At 37.5% G+C, this 21,791-nt stretch overlaps 1 protein-coding gene across 5 annotated transcripts in view; it reads right to left on the bottom strand.

The window, feature by feature from the left end:
• Window positions 1-21,791, bottom strand: part of LOC110834592 (uncharacterized) — an 83,611-nt gene that overhangs the window by 41,298 nt on the left and 20,522 nt on the right. For all 5 annotated transcript variants that reach the window (XR_002544646.2, XR_002544644.2, XR_002544645.2 and 2 more), the window contains exon 3: window positions 7,083-7,149. Coding sequence is in view for 2 of the 5 variants with exons in the window: in XM_022073920.2 (XP_021929612.2) it covers window positions 7,083-7,149 (67 nt within the window). In the remaining 3 variants the exon portion in view is untranslated. The remainder of the gene's footprint in view (window positions 1-7,082; window positions 7,150-21,791) is intronic.

The raw sequence follows: 21,791 nt of genomic DNA on the forward strand, positions 1-21,791 counted from the left end.
TAAATTAATGATTAATAGCATAAACTTTGTTTCTAAACAGCACATATAACAAAAATTCTGTTAACTTCAATTCCAATAAATCGATATCCCTATTTTTTCGACATCGCATAACACAGATCATTAAAGAAGAAAAATACAACAAAGATTCCGTTAGCATTTGTTGTTTCTCTATTAGAGCCAGTTTAAGCAAAGTTCAAAAGGCGTCTAATTACTTGCATGGAATGGAGACATTATTCCCCATTTCTTGCCTATTCTGGAAACAGAAATTTCGTTACCACGTTCGTAAAAGCCCCCCTGCGGCCATTGCCTTCAACCAAAAGCAAGGAATTTTCTTTTTCAAATCCTTTCCAAATCTCGCCCAAATTTCATGGCTTTACTTTTGATCATTCTAATCCACTTTCAACATTTCTTATACGGTACAAAAAATAAAAAATTATTGTCTACGGCTGGAATTCTTATGTTATGTTCTTTTTCCCAGTGTACAGATCCCAATGCCTAAACTGTTTGATGTTCATCTATGTTTTGCTTGACAGTCAACAACTGCTGATTGTAAAATTGATTTGGCATTATATTCTGAAATCCCTGCTTGAAATCTTCAGTTAAAATTTCCGTCTTAAGATGGCTCTTCTGGGTTGTTACGCCGTGCAGCCATCTTCAGACTCACCGCCGTGAAAATCTCAAATCCTTCTTCCAACGTCTTATCGTTACTTCAGTCTGAATTCCGTGTGTAAGTTTCATTTTGGATCTCATTTTAGCTGATCCATTAACTACGTCAATGAACTCGTAATCTTTTATTGTCATAGCTGCTCTGAAATGAGACAATGTCTGTGGAAATGGACTTGTAATGGGACCTCTGTCCGTCCCCCATACAAAAAGTGGATGCATGGAGCTGAGAGAGATGAGACAGGAAAAACGAAAGGACTCGTGGGTAGGAAAAGCTATTCCAATGCCACAAAGTCCACAACAACACAAACATAGTCTGATTCAGAGACCCATTACGTTGGACTTCGGCGGGTAATTAATTTCCATTAAACGAAAGTCTGGCAGAGAAAAGACTTGAAGGTGATCTTGACGCAACTTTCATTGAGACTAAAACAATTTGCAACTATACTCTAAAAGTGGTTGATCCTAGAGGCACGACTTCAAAACCCAGAGCTTTCCACACTACAATAAAATAAATTCCACTCTAGTAAAAGGTCAGATATCCTTTAACTCCCGTGGGGTGCCTTTTGGAACCTAAGAACCTGAAATACGTATATATTGTAATATGAGAATATTGTATAACACTTTTCTCTTAACAGAGTCAGGCTTTTCTAAATCTATAAATAAGTGATACTTTTACTTTAATTAAACACATTCAACCCCTTGCCAAATTACTACAATACGCCTTTTACTTCATTTCACGACAAAATAATAACGAAAATTTTAAATTATATTTGAAAACTAACTGGCATTCTACATTGCCCCAAATCCGTTCACATGAAATAAATAATTATTCAAATATGAGGAAACTGGCGAATAAGTGGAAAAGGCCTATTATTATTATTTTGACGAGGTCTGGTGAAATTACGTCAACACTAACAGGCCTATTGTGAGACCATCTAGATCAGTGGTTTCAACCTGGGGTACGCGTACCCCTGGGGGTACGTGAAATTTAAAAAAAATATTTTATGATAAACACTGAATAATCAGTAATGTAATTTATTTAATTTATTTTAGATGTAGATTATATACTATGTATAACTTGAATTATACACCAAAACAACTTTGGGGGTACAAAGTTGAAGAGAAATTATATCTGGGGGTACGCGAACAAAAAAGGTTGAATACCACTGATCTAAATGATACACGAGTCAATGTGTCAAAAAGGAGCAGAGGTTGAATAACACTGACAGAAAAAAAAACCAAAAACTCGGAAGAAAATCTGTCTATGTGCCATTTTTCTCCACGACATATCCCAATGGTCTGACCCGACTTTGATCGCTCGTCGATTTGCAGATTATGAAGTAAGCAGTGTATGAATGAAGATGACTGTCTTCTGGGTTGTATCGCCGTGTTAGTCTGGTAGAAGCTTACCAACGTTTCAGAGGTCCTTTCTGCCTCCACCATTAGCAAAGACCTCTGAAACGTCGGTAAACTTCTACCAGACTAACACGGCGTTACAACCCAAAAGACAGCCATTTTCGGACTTCAAATCCTACTTTGTTTGACTCTGCACTCAAAAGAAACAATTATTTTAGTGGTGTAAAAAGACCAACAGATCGCTAAGTGTATTCGAAACCAGGGAAAACTTTCAGAAATATTATAAATACTATGTAGTTCAGATCATATAATCTTAATAAAAATAATAACTAGATACTTCTTGAATCCCCCTCGTATGAACATAGCAGGCGTTAGACATTCATTGTATCATCCAAAGACAACGTAAACCAACAACCCGTACGTTTTTAGAATAGAATCTCTCTGTCAGAATATTTCACAAACAGCTAAACGGTTTTCGTATTTTGGTTTATTTATACGCGTCATCCAAAGGCCTTTAATGATGAAACTAATTACAACATAAATTGTTATTTGACTTGAAGAAAGTCACAGTGGAGTCGTTAGTTCTCGTGCTTCGCATTCGGGAAGTCCCGGGTTCAAATCTCGGCTCGGAGACCGGATATCCTGACTGGGGATTTTTCGTGGTTTTCCACAGTCTCTCTAGGCAAATACCGGGATAATATCTTAAATTAGGCCACTACTGCATCCTTCCAGATACTTTCCAATTCATAAATAAAAATTAATATATGTATGGTATAAACTCTGATGGGACGCTAGCAGAATGAGCCAATATAACTTAACAAATTTGCGTAGTAGGCCTTCTCTCTCAGCTATTCAAGAAATTCACCGTCTTACATGATAGTGCAACACTTCAATCTGTATTGCCATGTGCGTAAGTCTGCTAGCTTATAGTAGCGACTTATGATTGCATATTTCTTCTGTCGTAACAACCAGAGACATCGCGTGAAGACTTACGGAGACTTCTCTACCTGGTGGCCAGAAATATCTGAACATTTAATCGACAGCAATTGGGACTGATTTTACGTGGACTCCAGACACGCCCTGAACGAATAAGAACCTTGTAGCCCCAAAATAGTAAATACACGACATTAAAGGATATTTAAATATTGTTCAATTTTTCGTAACTGCTACTCCGTCCAGTTCTGGCTACTGCATTGCTTAGATGTACGAGAAGCGTCCACAAAGTACGTTTCCCACTCGTCCCACAGCTAGCAAACCTTATATTGCGCGAAGCGACTGTGCGTACGTGATAGAGCAATGACGTAGCATGGCGCAAGCACTAACGGTACTTCCCGCGTTCTCACAGTAGCATCGTTGCAGCTGTTGAAGATGGAGGTTCTTATTCCAGCTCCCGCCGACTGTGAAGTGCGGTCAGTGATAACGCTAGGCCGCACACGGTTCGACGGACAGCAAGTCTCCTGCAGGAGTTCAGCTGGGAGGTGTTTAATCATTCACCCTACAGCCCGGACCTCGCTCCCAGTGATTTCCATCTTTTCCTACACCTCAAGAAATTCCTGTCCGGTCAGCGTCAGCGTTTTGAGAATGACAGAGAGGCGGAGATGGTTGTCACACAGTGGTTCCAATCCCAGGCGGCAGACTTCTACGACACAGGTATTCAAAAGTTGGTCCCACGGTATGACAAATGTCTCAATTCCGGTGGCGAATATGTTAAAAAATAGCTGGACACTTGCTGTATCTGTTGCAATAAATATTTCCATGAAATTGTGTTTTGTTTCTGTAAACGGCCCCAGGGAAACTTACTTTGTGGACGAGCCTCGTATATTGGACGTAGGATCCATTTTTATAATTTCGTAAAGGTATGTTAGGTTAGGTTTGACCGTGTTTGTGTGGTTTATGAGAAGTTAAAATCATTATAAATCCGCCCCCTAACAGAAAATGACTAAGTGCATTATTATACCAATAAAAGCAACGTTAATGGAAAAATCATCACAGCGTAAAAGTAGATTATGTACACTCTGAAACAAAAACCAAGCGCTAAAAAGTCCCAAACCGGAAGTTCTTCCCGATCATTAGTAATCGCCTTATGCCACTTTTCTCTGACGTCCATTAACCGCAATGATTTAAGTCTGATGTCTATTAAGCAAAGACATAGATATCTGCCTAATTTGACGAAAAAGGAGATTAAAAATTAATTAATCTTCTGACTGGAATGACGAATTTTTACGAAAGAACGGAACTGGAAGTTTATTTCGATATGTCGCAGGCAAGTCACTAAGATATAAAGCCAGTGGTGAAATATCGATTATGTTTGAGAATTCGATTCTCGATGTCTACATTCTTAGTTAAATTATTATGTTATATTCGCATTAATGACAAGTTGTAAAATCAAAATATGATTTAGTATGTTAGTCCATAAAATAACCTGTTTTAAGACGAGGAATCCTTAATAAGACGTCTAGAATCTCTGACCGTCAACCACGCATATCATTCGTCTCAGAATGGACTCACTTAGAGATCGAACGTGACGTCACACGAAGCAACTTCATTCCTAGATTCTGACACAAGGGTCCAGACAGCATCTTCCATCGCTCGGAGTGCGTCATAAGTCAGACTATGGCCAGCCGCAAGCCGTTAACAAGCTACTGGACTATGTGACCTTTACAGATTAGCAAAAATTCGATATTCCCTTTCGAATATCACCATCTGCATATTCTGGCATCCATTTTCAATTGTTTTTGGTATGAATTCTACACGGAAATTTTAAAATATATATATATATATATATATATATATATATATATATATATATAAAATTGAATTCTTCAAATGTGGCGGACATATTGGTGTCTGCATAATAGACATCTGGCCTACGTAATTGTGATTAAAGGACGTCATAGAAAAGCCTCTTACGGATAAATACAAAGCTATTACGAATGACTGAAATTATGGCGCCAGCTGTACGGTTACGTCATTACCGGTTCGGGAGTTTGGAAAATTTTAAGCTTTGTTTTTTTGTTGTACAAGGCAATCCGGAATAATCACACCCCGTATCAGATGCAGGAATCTTAAAAAGGTCACGCGCAAAACCGAACGCGGCTTAAAAATCGCTTAAAAGTGTAACGCAAGAATTTAAAATGTCTTATTGGCTATTGGGCAATGTTATGAAAATCTGTACCATGATTTATACACTGCACTAATATACAGAGCTAGACCAGCTCAGTAGCTAAAGCGACGTTCAGTTATTTTTACTATCAGGCCTGATGGAATAGATACATCAAAAGACAAAATAGTATTATTAAAATAATAAGTAATTCGGATATATTGTCCAAAATCCTTATTGGTGTATTCACGTATTAAACTTAGCCCATTCGAATTTCACATACCGAGTTGTAGTTACATTAAGTTACAGCAGAGAATAAGTCTACGTATTCTAAGATTACAAATATTTCATTTCCACAGACGTATTCATGAGAAAGTTATAATTAATAAAACTTAATATCTGTAACATGTCGTCGGAGACTAAAATTCTTTGCGTGCCACATGTGGGCCGATAATCGTAATCTATCAGCCAGGGACATACACAGTGGACCGGATTTATATTTTCACCAGAGACACGAATTATTCTCATCGCTGACTTGTCAATACCAACTCTGGGTCAAATCGGCCTCCCACGTAAACGGGCATCGTCAAAGCGTAAAGCTCATTGTACGTGCATCTACAGACGAGGTCTAGAATGCGTGATGCTACGGACCTCCGTCTTCCCCGCTTACGAACTACTGAAAACAGATTTCGCTCTCTGTTTCTTTCAAGAAAAGATTCTGACAGCGGAGAGCTACTCAACACGATAGCTTTCTTTGGGCCAAAACGTATCAAGATTTCCCACATTAAACGCGATAGATGTTTATTTGTAATGGTACGTCAACCACGGTGGTCTAGCGGTTAGAACGCTGGCCTTGTAATCCTGGGGTCTCGGGTTCGATTCCCGGCGGTGCCCGAATTTATAACTTGTGTTGGGCAAGGCCGTGGAGTTTTCCTCCGGGGGCTTCCCCGGTTTCTCCGTGGCATCCCAACAATTACTCCATTCACACACAGAAGAAGGCAATGGCAAACCACTTCTGGATCATCTGCCAAGAACGTATATGAACAGGTCCCAGTCGGAGATAAGGATGGAAGGATCCTGTTCATATGGACCTGTCGTCAGACACAACACTAAATAATAATAAGATGAGGTGGTCTAGCGGTTAGAACGCTGGCCTTGTAATCCTCGGGTGTCGGGTTCGAATTTATAACTTGTGTTGGGCAAGGCCGTGGTCTAGGCAACACGGAGTTTTCCTCCGTGGCATCCCAACAATTACTCCATTCACACACAGAAGAAGGCAATGGCAAACCACTTCTGGATCATCTGCCAAGAACGTATATGAACAGGTCCCAGTCCGAGAAAAGGATGGAAGGATCCTGTTCATATGGACCTGTCGTCAGACACAACACTATATATATATATATATATATATATATATATATATATATATATATATATAAAGTACGTAAAATCTGTTTATGTAGTTTATTCCTGTCCAATTATTTGTTCAGTATGCACAGACATTCGGTGTGCAGTTAGACTATCCGATCTCCGGTATAATTATGTGTTGTCTGTAATGTAATACTTTCAGTATTGGATGACAATAAATAAAAGTCTTCGTATCTACACACTGAATTCTTTGCGCCCTCTGTAATATGATAACAGTATGTTTTCAATACTCGATAATGTCAATAAATTAGAACCATAGTCTATACGTTGATATGCGCAGCTGGAAAGCTGAATTCGTGTATATTAAAATTAAAAGGACCCAAACTTTAAATCTGGCACCAGGCCAAGCGTACAAACACATACGATGAAAGATGGCTCTCTTCTTGATTGCAGCTACGTTTAACGACGTTTCAAAGGCTGTAAGCTCCAACCCAGAAGACAGCCATCTTCATGTTCCTCTCTGCAAAGGACAAGAAACCTGAAATACTACACATTCGATGGAAGAGTTTAAGACTTCAAGTCTTCAGCTTACCTTAGAGGCACATCAATGCGAACTCTGTCAATGGCACCTCGTCCAAGTTTACCACGATCACGCATTTCTGTAAAAGAAGAAGTCTTTTAAAATCAAAACAGGCTTTAAGCTTAAACACAGAAATGACCATCCTTCATTCTGATCTAAACTATTAGTTGTCAAAGTGTTAATTGTCCTAAGTACGAACAATCAAAGAGAAGTACTGGAAAGAACATTGCACCGAATTCACTCAGAAGATGTCAAATTGTTTCATGTATTCCATGCATTTTACCGACACGAGGAACCCGATGAAATGAAATATTTAATAACTGCTGTTCAGCGCTTCAGACCATACGTAATGCGACATACGCGTGGAACGAGTATAAACGTGTCTTGATTTTCAGGTGCAAATTATTATTATAATGTAAGACTTGAGGTTCTCACAGCGGTGAGTATGAAGATTTCTGTCTTCTGGGTTGTTGCGCTGTGTAGTTTGGTAGATGTTTACCAACGTTTCAGAGGTCATACTGCCTCCATCATCAGGGCGATGAAGATTTCTGTGTTCTGGATTATTGCACTGTGTAGAATGGTCGATGTTAACCAACGTTTCAGAGGTCATACTGCCTCCGTCATCAGGGCGATGAGTATGAAGATTTCTGTCTTCTGGGTTGTTGCGCTGTGTAGAATGGTCGATGTTAACCAACGTTTCAGAGGTCATACTGCCTCCATCATCAGGGCGATGAGTATGAAGATTTCTGTCTTCTGGGTTGTTGCGCTGTGTAGTCTGGTCGATGTTAATCAACGTTTCAGAGGTCATACTGCCTCCATCATCAGGGCGATGAGTATGAAGATTTCTGTCTTCTGGGTTGTTGCGCTGTGTAGTCTGGTAGATGTTTACCAACGTTTCAGAGGTCATACTGCCTCCATCATCAGGGCGATGAGTATGAAGATTTCTGTCTTCTGGGTTGTTGCGCTGTGTAGTTTGGTAGATGTTTACCAACGTTTCAGAGGTCATACTGCCTCCATCATCAGGGCGATGAAGATTTCTGTGTTCTGGATTATTGCACTGTGTAGAATGGTCGATGTTAACCAACGTTTCAGAGGTCATACTGCCTCCGTCATCAGGGCGATGAGTATGAAGATTTCTGTCTTCTGGGTTGTTGCGCTGTGTAGTCTGGTAGATGTTTACCAACGTTTCAGAGGTCATACTGCCTCCATCATCAGGGCGATGAGTATGAAGATTTCTGTCTTCTGGGTTGTAGCGCTGTGTAGTCTGGTCTATGTTAACCAACGTTTCAGAGGTCATACTGCCTCCATCATCAGGGCGATGAAGATTTCTGTGTTCTGGATTATTGCACTGTGTAGAATGGTCGATGTTAACCAACGTTTCAGAGGTCATACTGCCTCCATCATCAGGGCGATGAGTATGAAGATTTCTGTCTTCTGGGTTGTTGCGCTGTGTAGTCTGGTAGATGTTTACCAACGTTTCAGAGGTCATACTGCCTCCATCATCAGGGCGATGAGTATGAAGATTTCTGTCTTCTGGGTTGTAGCGCTGTGTAGTCTGGTCTATGTTAACCAACGTTTCAGAGGTCATACTGCCTCCATCATCAGGGCAATGAAACGTTGGTTAACATCGACCATTCTACACAGTGCAACAACCCAGAAGACGGAAATCTTTATTATTATAATGTTCAACCGTCTATTTGTTCACAGGGACAGATCGACTCTGTGTATTTTGATCTTAGGCAGGCCTTTGATTCAGTCCCTCATCTATTCTTTTGAGAAAGCTAAATAAATTTGGACTATCTTCTCCAAAGTTATTTATCATCCAGATCTGCCTTTGTTCGCATTTTAGGACGGTCGTCTTCTTTCTACGCGGTGTTATCTGGAGTTCCACAAGGCTCTACCTTGGGACCTCTCTTATTTAATATTTTTATTAACGACCTTTGCGACAAAATTAAGTATTCTAAATTTATCTTATTTGCTGATGACTTGAAACTATATCGCGATATTAAATCTGTGCATGACTGCAGAGCTCTTCAAGCAGATATCGTTTCCGTACATGAGTGGTGTGATGATAACAATATGGAACTTAACATTGAGAAAACCAAAATTATATCGTTCACACGTAAAACCAACAGCATCCATTTTAATTACATTGTTAGTGACTTTTTAATCTTGCGTACTAATTGTATGAATGATCTTGGTGTCTTGTTAGACAGTAAACTGTATTTTCACTGTCATGTAAATTGTGTTCATTCCCAGGCACTAAGAACCTTAGGGCTTATTCGTTTTATTACTAGTAATTTTTCCTCTCTAGACAGCCTTGTTGTTTTATATAATGCTTTAATTAGGTCAAAGCTTGAGTATGCCTCGGTCGTATGGAATAATCTTCCACAGACAGATTCTAATAAATTAGAAAATATTCAAAGAAAATTTGCCAGTATGCAATTACCGATTTTTCCAGTTTAATATCCCCCGAAAATATGAACTGATCCTATCTACTTTAAATCTGAGAACACTTTATTCCAGACGACGACATCTAGATGCGTTATTTCTTGTTAATGTATTTAAGGGCAAAATAAATTGCCATTCCATTGTGGACGCTGTTGGTTTACGTGTGCCAGCGAGGCAAATAAGAGAATTGTCTACTTTTAATGTGAGCAGTGCACTAAGGCATAGTCCTTCAGCGAGGTGCGTCACCACTGCAAATGACGTATGTAAATCTTTGGACGTATTTAGCATAAACTTTGTCTCCCTTGAGGACACGTTCTCAATAAGGGAAATGATCTAGATAGGTGTCTCATAGATGATCTAGCTTCGTTATCTGTTTTTTATATTTGTTTAACGTTTTACAATTATATTAGTGTTCCCTAGGTGGATTATTTGCTTTTATTTATATTTCTTCATTTATTTTGCTTTGTGTATAATATTGTTTCTATTTTGGGCTTCCCTGTATTTGGCTGTTATATTTAATATTGTACATGCATAAGATTAGTTAATCTGTTTGTGTAATATTTTTCATTATTATTGTATGTATTATCAGTGTTTGCCTGTTATTGGCTTCTTGCTGTTGGCAAACACGTAAATAAATTAATTTAATTTAATTGAATAATTATGAATTGAATTATATTACTTAGGTATCGTATTTAACCCATTTACTTGTGAAATATTATTCAATAAATGAATTGAATAATTATTATTCTGCTTTTTTATTGTTTAATGTTTTTATTTAGAATTATTGAATTGAATTATATTACTTAGGTATCGTGTTTAGCCAATTTACTTGTGAAATATTGTTCAATATGGTACATTTATATATTAAGTTTCATTTGTTTTTTTGTTTTTGTATTTGCAATGTTTTACTTTTATTATTATTATTATTATTGAAATGAATTTAATTATTTATTATATTTAATCCTGTACTGTTGTTCAGTGCTTGACTGTTATTGGCCTTACCTGGCTGTTGTCAAGCATTTAAATAAATGGATTTAATTGAATTTTTATTAATATTATTCCAACTACTCAACATTTTGCAGGGTATTTAATTCTATGTACCTGAGACAAACCTTGCCCCTGAAATAGATACTGCAGCAGCTAACTCTCAAACAGATTTTGTTTTTTTAATACGTGGTACGTGGTTATATATTTTACATGAGCGTCTTTCGAATGATGTATGATATTCTTAGAATGGCGGTTTTCTGAAGTTCCCTAATGTCGTGTTCGCCTGGGATGTTGCTCCTGTAATTATTGAAATTATTTTTGCTTTCAATTTCCACATTCGCTGTATTTCAATGAGAAGGTCCTTATATTCCAAGATCGTCTTCGCTTCCTTCCTAATTACATTTCTCTCGTTTCGTATTGTTATATCAATTAAGAGAAAAGTCCCATTTTTGTTTCGGATTACAAAATCTGGTTTGTTATTTGTGATGGTTCTATCTGTTTTGACTTGTCAGTTCCACGAAATAGTTATTTGGTTATCCTGACTTGTCGCCACTGCCCTCGGGATGTGTTCATACCAATATTTCTTTTCTAGCTTTACCCCAGATTTCCTGCACATGTTAAAATGTAACTGAGTACAGACACGAACATGTCGTTGTATATAATGCTCTTTTGCCAGCAATGGGAATCCAGCCACAACGTGATTTGTCGTTTCATCAAATTACTGATATAATCTGCATTTGCTGTCTGTATCTTTTTTAATATTTCGGCCGCATAATATTTAGTGTTTAGTGCCTGGTCTTGTGCTGCTATAATTTGACTTCATTATTTTTTAATTAACATTCGTTTATTTTGAATCATTTCAACATATTGCTGGAATTACTGGAATGTTGTAAATGGAAAACATTCCATATTTCACAATGTTTTTTTTAATATCTCAATCCTTAAGGCTTCATTGAGGTTATAATGAATCAAAGATGGCAAATTTAACACATAATGAAATAAGAAATGAATTTCACTTTTAATAATTCAAGTGTCAAAGCATTTTCTTAACATCTCGATTATGAATTGAAAATAATATTAATCTGTGGGTCTACAAAATTTGTGTCCGCTTAGAACATCAAAGAATTGACATGGCTAAATCTGGAAAAACTAAAATAAAAAACAAAAGACAGAGAAATGTGGAGAAACAGGGTTCATGAGGTCGCTACGAGTCGGAAACGACTCGACAGAACATGAAGTGAGCACATATCGAGACTCGCTAAAGACGATCTGTCATTACACGTGGGCCTCATGTAATCTATGACGTAGGCCAATTAAGTTACAAACTTGCCCTGAAAAAGGCTCCCACTCTGATAGACCAAGTTAACCGCCTTCAGAGGTGGGGAGCTATTAGCCGAACTGTTGTGGGAATACGCTGGAAATCCCTAGACTGTGAGTACAAATCATCAGATCAGTCATTATGGAAGATATCTGGTAAGGTCATGCGAGTTCCAACATCATCACCCCTTTCCACGTGCCGGGAGGACTAATTCTCTCAGATTCCGAGAAAGTAGACGCTCTGGCTGGTAGGCGTAATCCTCAGTTTTAGCTGGCAGTTTAAGTTAATGAGGAGATGCGTACATACGAGTATGCCCCATAAGTGAACCGAGATTAACCGGTCCGTCGTAGGTATTACAGGCCATCAAGGGACTGAAATTTGGCAAGGCTTTGGGCCAGAACGGTTTTAAAAAAAACAGGGTCCTGAAACATTTAGCATAGCGCGCCGTAACATTTTTGTCAAAGTTTTTAACGCAATACTCCGCTGAAGTTCCCGTATGCTCGTTTGTGGTATCCGTACTAAGCCGATAAAACACCCTATAATGTATTCTCCTCTAGACACTTGTCAATGTCTTGTAGAACACCCCGCTCACTAGAGTTCTAGGAGAAGCAGACGTGAACGATCTGCTGTGTGACGAGTAGTTGAGAATTCGACTAGTGTCAGAAATCTTCGACACGATCTTGGACAAAGGTCCTGGTGAAAACCATTTCTACTGCCGGAGGACCGAAACGTCCTTAACAGGCACATATACACGCCTAACATACAAGTAAGACACAATTCTCACAGCCACGACCCACATACCATCGCCTCTCATCAGTTACCAGACGACGTATTACGTCATACTTCTCTGGGATTGGAGGATTGTCATTAAAGCCTCAAAGAACATGGCTGTATTCTTTGACTGCGAGATACATCCAAAGGACCTGAGGCAGTTCAGTTTTTCGGGGACCCAATACAGTAAGTCGGAACAGCAAGGTATCTTTGGGTGACCTTTGACACACAGCTATCCTAATCGGTATACGTCAGCCACGTAAAAAAATATGAAGTTCAAAGAGTGAGTGTGATTGATTCTTCTTTAATAAATAGATGTGGCCTCTTTATCAAAAACATCGCGCTACTTCAAAATAACCCATCCGGCCTACCATAACGACACAGCCCTTAAAACGTGTAGCCCTACTCCGCTACCACGATGTCCTCCATGTTCTTCCTCAGTTCTAATGCAAATACCAGGCCGTGCGCCTATAACCAATGTGGAGACTTTCAGCCAAAATGTTTCTTCTTAACTAGCAGAAGCCTTGGACTGGACTCGGTATTAAAATTATATGTTTCCATGCAAATATTTTTGGTTTACTATCTGATAATGTAACTTCCCCATTCGTTAAGAGACATATGAATATTTTGCAGACTACAGGATTTAAGCACTTTTAACGTTGAATAACGTTTATAAAATCACGGTTACACTCGACTGAAACTGTAAGATGCAAGGTAACGCTGGTGTGTAACTTCTTCAAACGCCAATAACTCGAGACCTATGTCAGATAGAGAACATAAACCTATATGTAAATTAAAGAGTAAATAAAGGGCTTTTTCTTCATGATGTTTACTTTATTCTATAATGCATATTTTACACATTGTTTAAATAATTACCCAAAACATGTAATAACTACACCCTCGTTCCTTCAACCGCTTGCCACGTCTAAAGCGTAAGAGTTAGATCTGGACATATTGCGAGTGAAATACGTAAATAAACACGAGCTTTTCAAATTTGCAAAAAGATTTCAGCTAACTCTTACTGTTTCGGAGTTTTTGCCATTTATTTTGTAACAAAGAACGGTTCTAGAGTGGGTGTGTTGAGTACATGACGCAACACGTAGATAAGCTGTCGGTGGATGACGTCACGTATAGATCAGATGTAAAGGTATACATTAATGTGTAAATAAAATTTTATTTCGGTACAAATATAATTCTACAGTTAAACGTTATTCAACGTTAACTAGGGAACCGTGGTTCCACTGTCAATTTTTCTTTTTGACGTAAATACGTCTATAAGGAAGGGTCATTCTTCAAAAAAGTGTAACGAAAAAGGGAAACGAAAAACTGTAACAAGTGTACCTACGGAACGTCGTGTTTACTCGGAATTGTTGTTACCTATAAAACATTACCTTATCTTACATTACATTACTTTACATTACATTACATTTCATTACATTACATTCAGCTATCACAGACCCATCTTAAGCGTAACTAATTCAAGTTAAATAAGCAAAGTCTTAATCAAACTTTACTCAATTGTAAAGCATGTATAAAGGAAATATTTAGAATAAAACCAATATATAAACTTCCTTTCCGTAAAGACGTATTTACGTCAAATTCTCCGGAACCGTGGTTCCACTGACAACTTTTTTGTTAATAATCACTGGAGAGAAATCAGTTCTGGGATTCGTTAGTGCGAACGGGACGCATAGCGAAAAGGCAGCTCTGGCCGTGGGTGTGGTACCGTAATGTCAGAGAGCGTCGTGTGGGTGTAGAGCCTCAGTGCCTCGCGTAGGCGTGTTCGGTGTGCTAATGGGAACATAAAATCAGCTTCCCCTGGGACACGGATCGTATGATATACTCTGTAATGAGGATCATTGAAACTGGAATATTACGTTTCACCTATTTTCAGGCCTACGTGTATTTTCAGTTTTATTTATTAGTTTCAATTCTTCACAGTAGGAGTCATATGAAAATAAATACGATGTTTGTATGCATTCACATAAAACGGATTTGCAGAGTTCATATCTGAAAACGTTCAGAAATGGTGCATAAAATTATTTCATGTATATTTAGTGGTTTATTTGTTGTCCGAATTTCTATTATACACAAACAGAAAGGAACAAGTATAGTGGTTTATGAACAACTTAAATTAATTCAATAACATATGTTGGTATCAAAGTTTAAAACATTTGTATAACATATTTATCCACATCGTAAATACAAGATAAAGCGTCTGTTTCTCGCCTTAATTTTCCTTAAAATAAACTGTGCTGAAATAATTAGATTACTTATTTATTTTGGAAAACTCGTAAATGAGGTATTTTTTCTCGTTGATCAATAATGTCTACTGAAACTACGAAAGAAAGTGACATACAACGTCTTTTCTATTATAGTAACAGTTATCGCTTTATAAATTGAACGCTTACCACTTAATTTATTCTATTAAATTAAGGACGGTCCTCGTCTGCAGAAAGGCTAATTTTCTAATGTTAAAGGAATCTGGACTATTCCATTCACGAACGAGGTTAAAAAGTTGAGGTACGCGAAAACTGGACACACATACTCGTGGAAACATAAACACGGTGTGTCTTTATAACATAAATTAAGAATGAGAGAATAGGACAAAATAAGAAAACACTTAAAATTATAATAACTTCTATTGGTGTTCTGTACTTCATTAGTTATTTAGTCTTACGAACGGAGCACAGAGTTTAAAAAATAGGATCTATTTAAGTCCTAAGGTGGTGAGCACTTAATCATTTGTTTCCGTTAGAAACAGATAATTTTAATCGTAAGTTCATGCAAATACTGGACGACTGAAAAAATGTGGAAACACAGTAATACGAATTATAACATACCATAGTCATAACCATTTTATAATTAGCCCCAAATTATGTTCATTACAAAAAATACTATGAGACTAATTAAAGAATTATTAAAAAAATATCTATCACCGGCGAAAATATTTTTGGTACTAATTTTTTAAGGGGCCTATACGTGTATTGATACAAAGTCTTCATGAATAATGTAAACTACAGAAAGACACTCAATCTCCGAACTGAAACGTGAATGTTGGTATATTGCAAAATTTACTATATACCAATAAATTCATCTTCCAAAAAACTAGAGGATGTGACGTCAAATATATTTCATATTATTCACCGCCGTGGCAACATATGGCAATAAATCTTCTGCCCGACTGTCTCACTAGCTACGTAGATATCATGCCACAACGAATGTGATGCGACTGTAATTTTAGCAATTTTTACAACTCATTTTTAACCTTGTGTTCGAAACACTATGACAGCTAACAGCAAAGAAAGCTGACGTCATCCAAAGAAACACTAAAACCAATAAGGTATTGTAGATGCGTCATATTGTGAATTAATAGTATTAAAATTTAAATATTTAAAAATAACCGTCAATCACAATAAAATTAAAAGATTAAAAAATTAAAATATCATATTATGTTCCCTATCGAATACTCGATTTACATATGGAACTTACACAACATGTTTCGGCTAAATGTAGCCATCTTCTGGTGTATTATATATAAACTCTTTACTGAATTACTTTTTACGATTTTAATGATTTTTAATGATTTTTCTTCTGATGTTTTGTCCTTTATATTGATTCACCATTCGTTGTAGTACCATTTGTTGTGGTATCCCAGGTCGCAAATATGTTAATTTCGTATTACGTATTGATGTCGAAGTTCGTATATGGACTGTGAAGTAAATTTTTTAATAATATGTTGTGTAAGTTCCATATGTAAATCGAGTACTCGATAGGGAACATAATATGATATTTTAATCTTTTAATCTTTTAATTTTATTGTGATTGACGGTTATTTTTAAATATTTAAATTTTAATACTAAAACCAATACTTTCATGTTTATTAATCGTTAATTATACTTATTACATATCGTGGTTTGTGTGTCTGACTACCATAACCTCATTTTCTCCCATAAATTTTTAACTTCGCACATCGCTGTTCTATTGTTCGCGGGCGTCTTCAACAACGCGACCCACGCAAACGGCGAAGTTGTGTTTTTATAAAAAATGGAGAGCTAGAAGAAAGTCAAATACTCTAAAATCTCCGTTTTAAAAGAATTTAACAATACTGAGTTCTCATAATCTATCGGGAAAACCAGTATTGCACTATTATCTTTGCAAATTTCATTAAAAGTATAAAATGTATAAAAATTGTTAGCGAAATAAATTAAACATGAAAACATCTTCATGACGATGAAGCCAGATTCCTGCGCCAGATCCCACCACAGGCGCCACTTAATTTAAAATTTTCCCACACAGCATGAACGACACACTCGTACAGTAAAATGTGACGCACATTGGATATTATATCTGAAAGCAGAGGGCCCGCAGCGTTACTGTCGCTAAATTCGTCATATGCTTACATTTATCAATATCTTTTTGCCCAAAAGGTCATCATAGGATCGATAATTCGATACGTCACGTCGAAAATTATTAAAAAAATTATTATCCCTAAACACAACAACATTCATTACATTATTTTATAGAGTAATTAGTTTTTCGAATATACAGGGTAAGTCAAAAGTAGCTGCACAGCTTTGGATAACTGTAACCGTGTTACCTGCAGTCAAAATGTGCTGATATCAGCAGATATCTGTAGAGCATAAACTCAAGTTTCGTTTGTTTGTTGTAGTTCTTCACATTGCCGCTGAGAGCGCTTGTGAATTGTGGAAAACAAAATGGAGACTTATAGTGGCGAGGAAAGAGCACATTGTGTGTTCTGGTTCGAAAAAACGAAGAATGCAGCTCGATTTCAGCAAGATGGTGCACCTCCTCACTTCCATACAGATGTCAAGAGCACATTTGGATCTCCACTTCCCAGGTCGGTGGATTAGGCGAGCTGGTTCAATCGCTTGGCCACCACGTTCACCGGATCTCACACCAGCAGATTTTTTCCTGGGGGGATACATTAAGGATCACGTTTAACACTCACCCTTACCCAACGATCTTAGAGAATTACGGAAGGGGATTCGTTTGTTCGACCCAGAACACACATTGTACTCTTTCCTCGCCACTATAAGTCTCCATTTTGTTTTCCACAATTCACAAGCGCTCTCAGCGGCAATGTGAAGAACTACAACAAACAAACGAAACTTGATGTTACGCTCTACAGATATCTGCTGATATCGGCACATTTTGGCTGCAGGTAACACGGTTACAGTTCTCCAAAGCTGTGCAGCTACTTTTGACTTATCCTGTACTTGTCAGGATTTTAGACGCTCTTCCTATATGAATAAAAGCAGCAGTTGAGTCCGATCCTCCTCGCCAAGTTAGTTACACTCCAAATTAGTTGAATTTTGAAGTGTATTAAACAGCGGAATTCCGAGAAAAATAATTAAATATTTACGCGGTACTTTCATTTATAAGAATGTGTTTGAATGAAAATTTATGTTTAAAATCTCTGAAGGATGACAATTAATATGTATCTAAATTAATCATTCTTGAGAATGCAAGTCTTGTACGTTCCTACGATGAAAAAAAAATGAAATTTTTCCCTCAAAAAATATTTTGGTAGAATTATATTTAGCATAAGCCTTTTGCAGAATCAAGTTTTGAGCATGGAACGTGAGCCACCTATTAGGGTTTCCTTTCTATAACAGCTCGAATGTCTGTAGATTTACATTTTGGCCTCCAATGGATCTAAAACAACTTTCAACAAAGTACGTCACAAGACAGAAATCCCTTAACAGTATTATGGCTTCGGTATGAGATATAGTCGTATAATCATTATCCCATGAGGTCGAAAACAGCTTAGCAGCGTTACCATGGCAACTATTATAATAACAGTGCACACAAGTATGACGAACATTGATCATTATACGAGGGTTGCTTCAAAAGTCATGGTAACTAATTTTTTGGGGGCAAACACGTTATATCGAAGAAAGTTCAAAATATACATATGAAAGGGCACGATATACTCCTCCGATTGGCGTAGTCAGATCAGGTAAGTGTGAACGGGTGTGGGTATAGTAGCCAAGGAAAAAGGCAAATTACGGAATGACCTTTTTCTCATTCTTTAATCCTCGAGAAATTCAATTGTGACCATCGTCCATATTCACCCGACCTTTCGCCATGTGACTATGACTTAATACCCAAATTGAAGCAGCCATTGCGAGGGGAACGCTTTCGTACACGAGAGGACATTTCCAACGCAGTTCGGCGCGAGATGGCAAGATTTGGAGATGGTGAAGCCGATGGTATTCGTTGGCAGCGAGTACTTGATACACTCGGAGACTACTTTGAAGGTTGCTAGTCTTAATGTAAGAATTCTGATTTAACTGACATTGAATTTTTTTAAATCACAATTGATCTGACTACGCCAATCGGAGGAGTATATCGTGCCCTTTCATATGTATATTTTGAACTTTCTTCAATATAACGCGTTTGCCCCCCAAAAATTAGTTGCCATGACTTTTGAAGTAACCCTCGTATTACTCACACTGGTAAAACTACATAGATGAGGAATACAACTTAAGAAATCTCCATTACGTAATTTTTCCAATAGAAAAGTTACATCAAGTTTAAACAAATATTACTTTAAGCTCATCGTTTTCCAATAGAGGCTCTTTCTGAATAGGATTTGAGGTTTTCACGGAGGTGAGTCTGAAGATGACTGTCTTATACGCCGTGTAGTCTGGTAGACTTCTACCAGACTACACGGTGCAACAACCCAAAGACAGCCATCTTGGGTCTCTATCAGGTCTCTCATCACCAAAGATGACGATTCACGCCCATACAAACAAAGGTAATACTAGCAATATTATCACGTTTAGTATTCTGGTCTGTAATGATGTATGTTATTGGATAATTAGTCCGATATTTCTGAGAACTTACAGCTTCAGCATCGAAAAATTTCCATCAAAGAACATTCACGTAGATCAGTATATATCACTCATTAAAATATGAGTCGAGAAAACCTAGGCTAAAACATACAGACCAGATTAAGAAGCCTCACGAATAGAGAATCACAACAGATGCTCAAGAAATTACCAGAAGCTTATGGAACCTGATGGTCTATTACCTTGGCCACTAAAGAGGGCCACTGATTCCTATCAATAGCCAGTTTAATCTAGTCGACACTCTTATATTCTGGTTCTGCAATATCCATTTTAATATTGTCCTCTCATCTATGCATAGGTGCCCAAGCTGTCTCTTTCTTTGAGAATTTCGACAAATATTGTCTACGTATTTCTCATATCTGCCATGCGTAATCATCTCCTTTTTGATCTGATTACCCTAACGTTACTTAGCGAAAAACATAAATTACATACTATCACGCAATTCTATAGAAATGTGTGATTTTGTAAAATAATTCAGAAAGGCACGTTAATTATCCTTGAAAACATTTTCTCTTATCTGAAAGAATGACAATCTTCTATAAACAGCTGCATTACTCTTGTCCTAAACTTAAAAAAATTACGTATATTAATTCGTTTTACAAAGAGAAAATATGTAACGTGTTTATTAGTATAAAACATATAATTTGAAACACGCTCCCATCTGTTGTTTGGATTTTATTACACGTCGCTTTTACACACCTATAACGCCGTCTTTAAACGAAACACATGCGAAAACCCTTTTAATTCCAATAAGAGTTGTCAGTAGACCATTTTTTCTGTTAAACCAGCAGGAATTTCTAGTTCTTTCCGACTGCAGTGACACCAGAAAATGGACTCCTCTTTCCCTCAGGTTTTTCTTAAATTCCACTGAAAAAACCCGTTTTTCTTAGAGCCTTTTCATGTGCATTTTAACAACTTACTAATCTTCTGACTACATAAACATTAGACTAACCTTACACGAACATCTACAACAATCTTCACAATCAATGCAAACAATTTCAGGACACTTTAATCTCTTAAATAACACACGCAAGAGACAATTTGTACTCTCAGTGTTATTTTCACTGTTATGCGTTATATATTTTTGAGAGGACTTACATTAATATCAATAAACTAAATAAATAAAATTATGATACGTTTTGAGATACGATTAGGTGTCTCTATATATTTTCTCCTTAAAGAATGGTCAAATCGAATTTACCTTAAATATTTGCGAGTCAAAAAAGATGCAAAGTTTCACAGCTGAAAATATTTTACCATTTTTTATTTTCTTTGTGTGTGGGTTGAAAGTATAACATTTTATGTAGGCTCAGCTGCCCTGTGCGTTGTCTTTGATCAACGAACCTCAACGAAAAACACTCTTTGTTTAACCGTAAAGTGTAGGCCTATGCGTATATTTGAACGTCGGCTTTGAAGGCAGACTTTGCAAATGCACAAATATAACCTGAAGAGTATTTTATTTCCCGTTCTAGAAAGCAGGATCTTTTGTTTTCAGATTTATTATTTATTTATTTAGTGTTCTGTCTGACGACGGGTCCATATGAACAGGATCTTTCCATCCTTTTCTCGGACTGGGACCTGTTCATATACGTTCTTGGCAGATGATCCAGAAGTGGTTTGCCATTGCCTTCTTCTGTGTGTGAATGGAGTAATTGTTGGGATGCCACGGAGAAACCGGGGAAGCCCCCGGAGGAAAACTCCGTGTTGCCTAGACCACGGCCTTGCCCAACACAAGTTATAAATTCGGGCACCGCCGGGAATCGAACCCGAGACCCCAGGATTACAAGCCCAGCGTTCTAACCGCTAGACCACCTCATCTTATTATTATTTAGTTTTCTGTGTGACGACAGGCCCATATGAACAGGATCCTTCCATTGTTTTCTCGGACTGGGACCTGTTCATATACGTTCTTGGCAGATGATCCAGAAGTGGTTTGCCATTGCCTTCTTCTGTGTGTGAATGAGATGCCACGGAGAAACCGGGGAAGCCCCCGGAGGAAAACTCCGTGTTGCCCAGACCACGGCATTGTCCAACACAAGTTATAAATTCGGGCACCGCCGGGAATCGAACCCGAGACCCCAGGATTACAAGGCCAGCGTTCTAACCGCTAGACCACCGTGGCGGTCCGTTTTCAGATATTGGTATAATAAATATTTTATTATTAAACACCACTATATCAATGCCTAAGGTTGGTTATTCGATGTTATAGACATGAATCTAATGGTTAATACAAAATTACTGAAATGCCAAAGGGCACATTTAAGCGAAATAAACAAACAAATCGAAACCAGAAATTGTACGCGAGGATATTTTGTT

This window comes from Zootermopsis nevadensis, unplaced genomic scaffold (assembly GCF_977971745.1).
Source record: "Zootermopsis nevadensis isolate Lab colony 2312 unplaced genomic scaffold, Znev_1.0 Znev_ptg000023l, whole genome shotgun sequence".
NCBI classification, from domain to species: Eukaryota; Metazoa; Arthropoda; class Insecta; order Blattodea; family Termopsidae; genus Zootermopsis; species Zootermopsis nevadensis.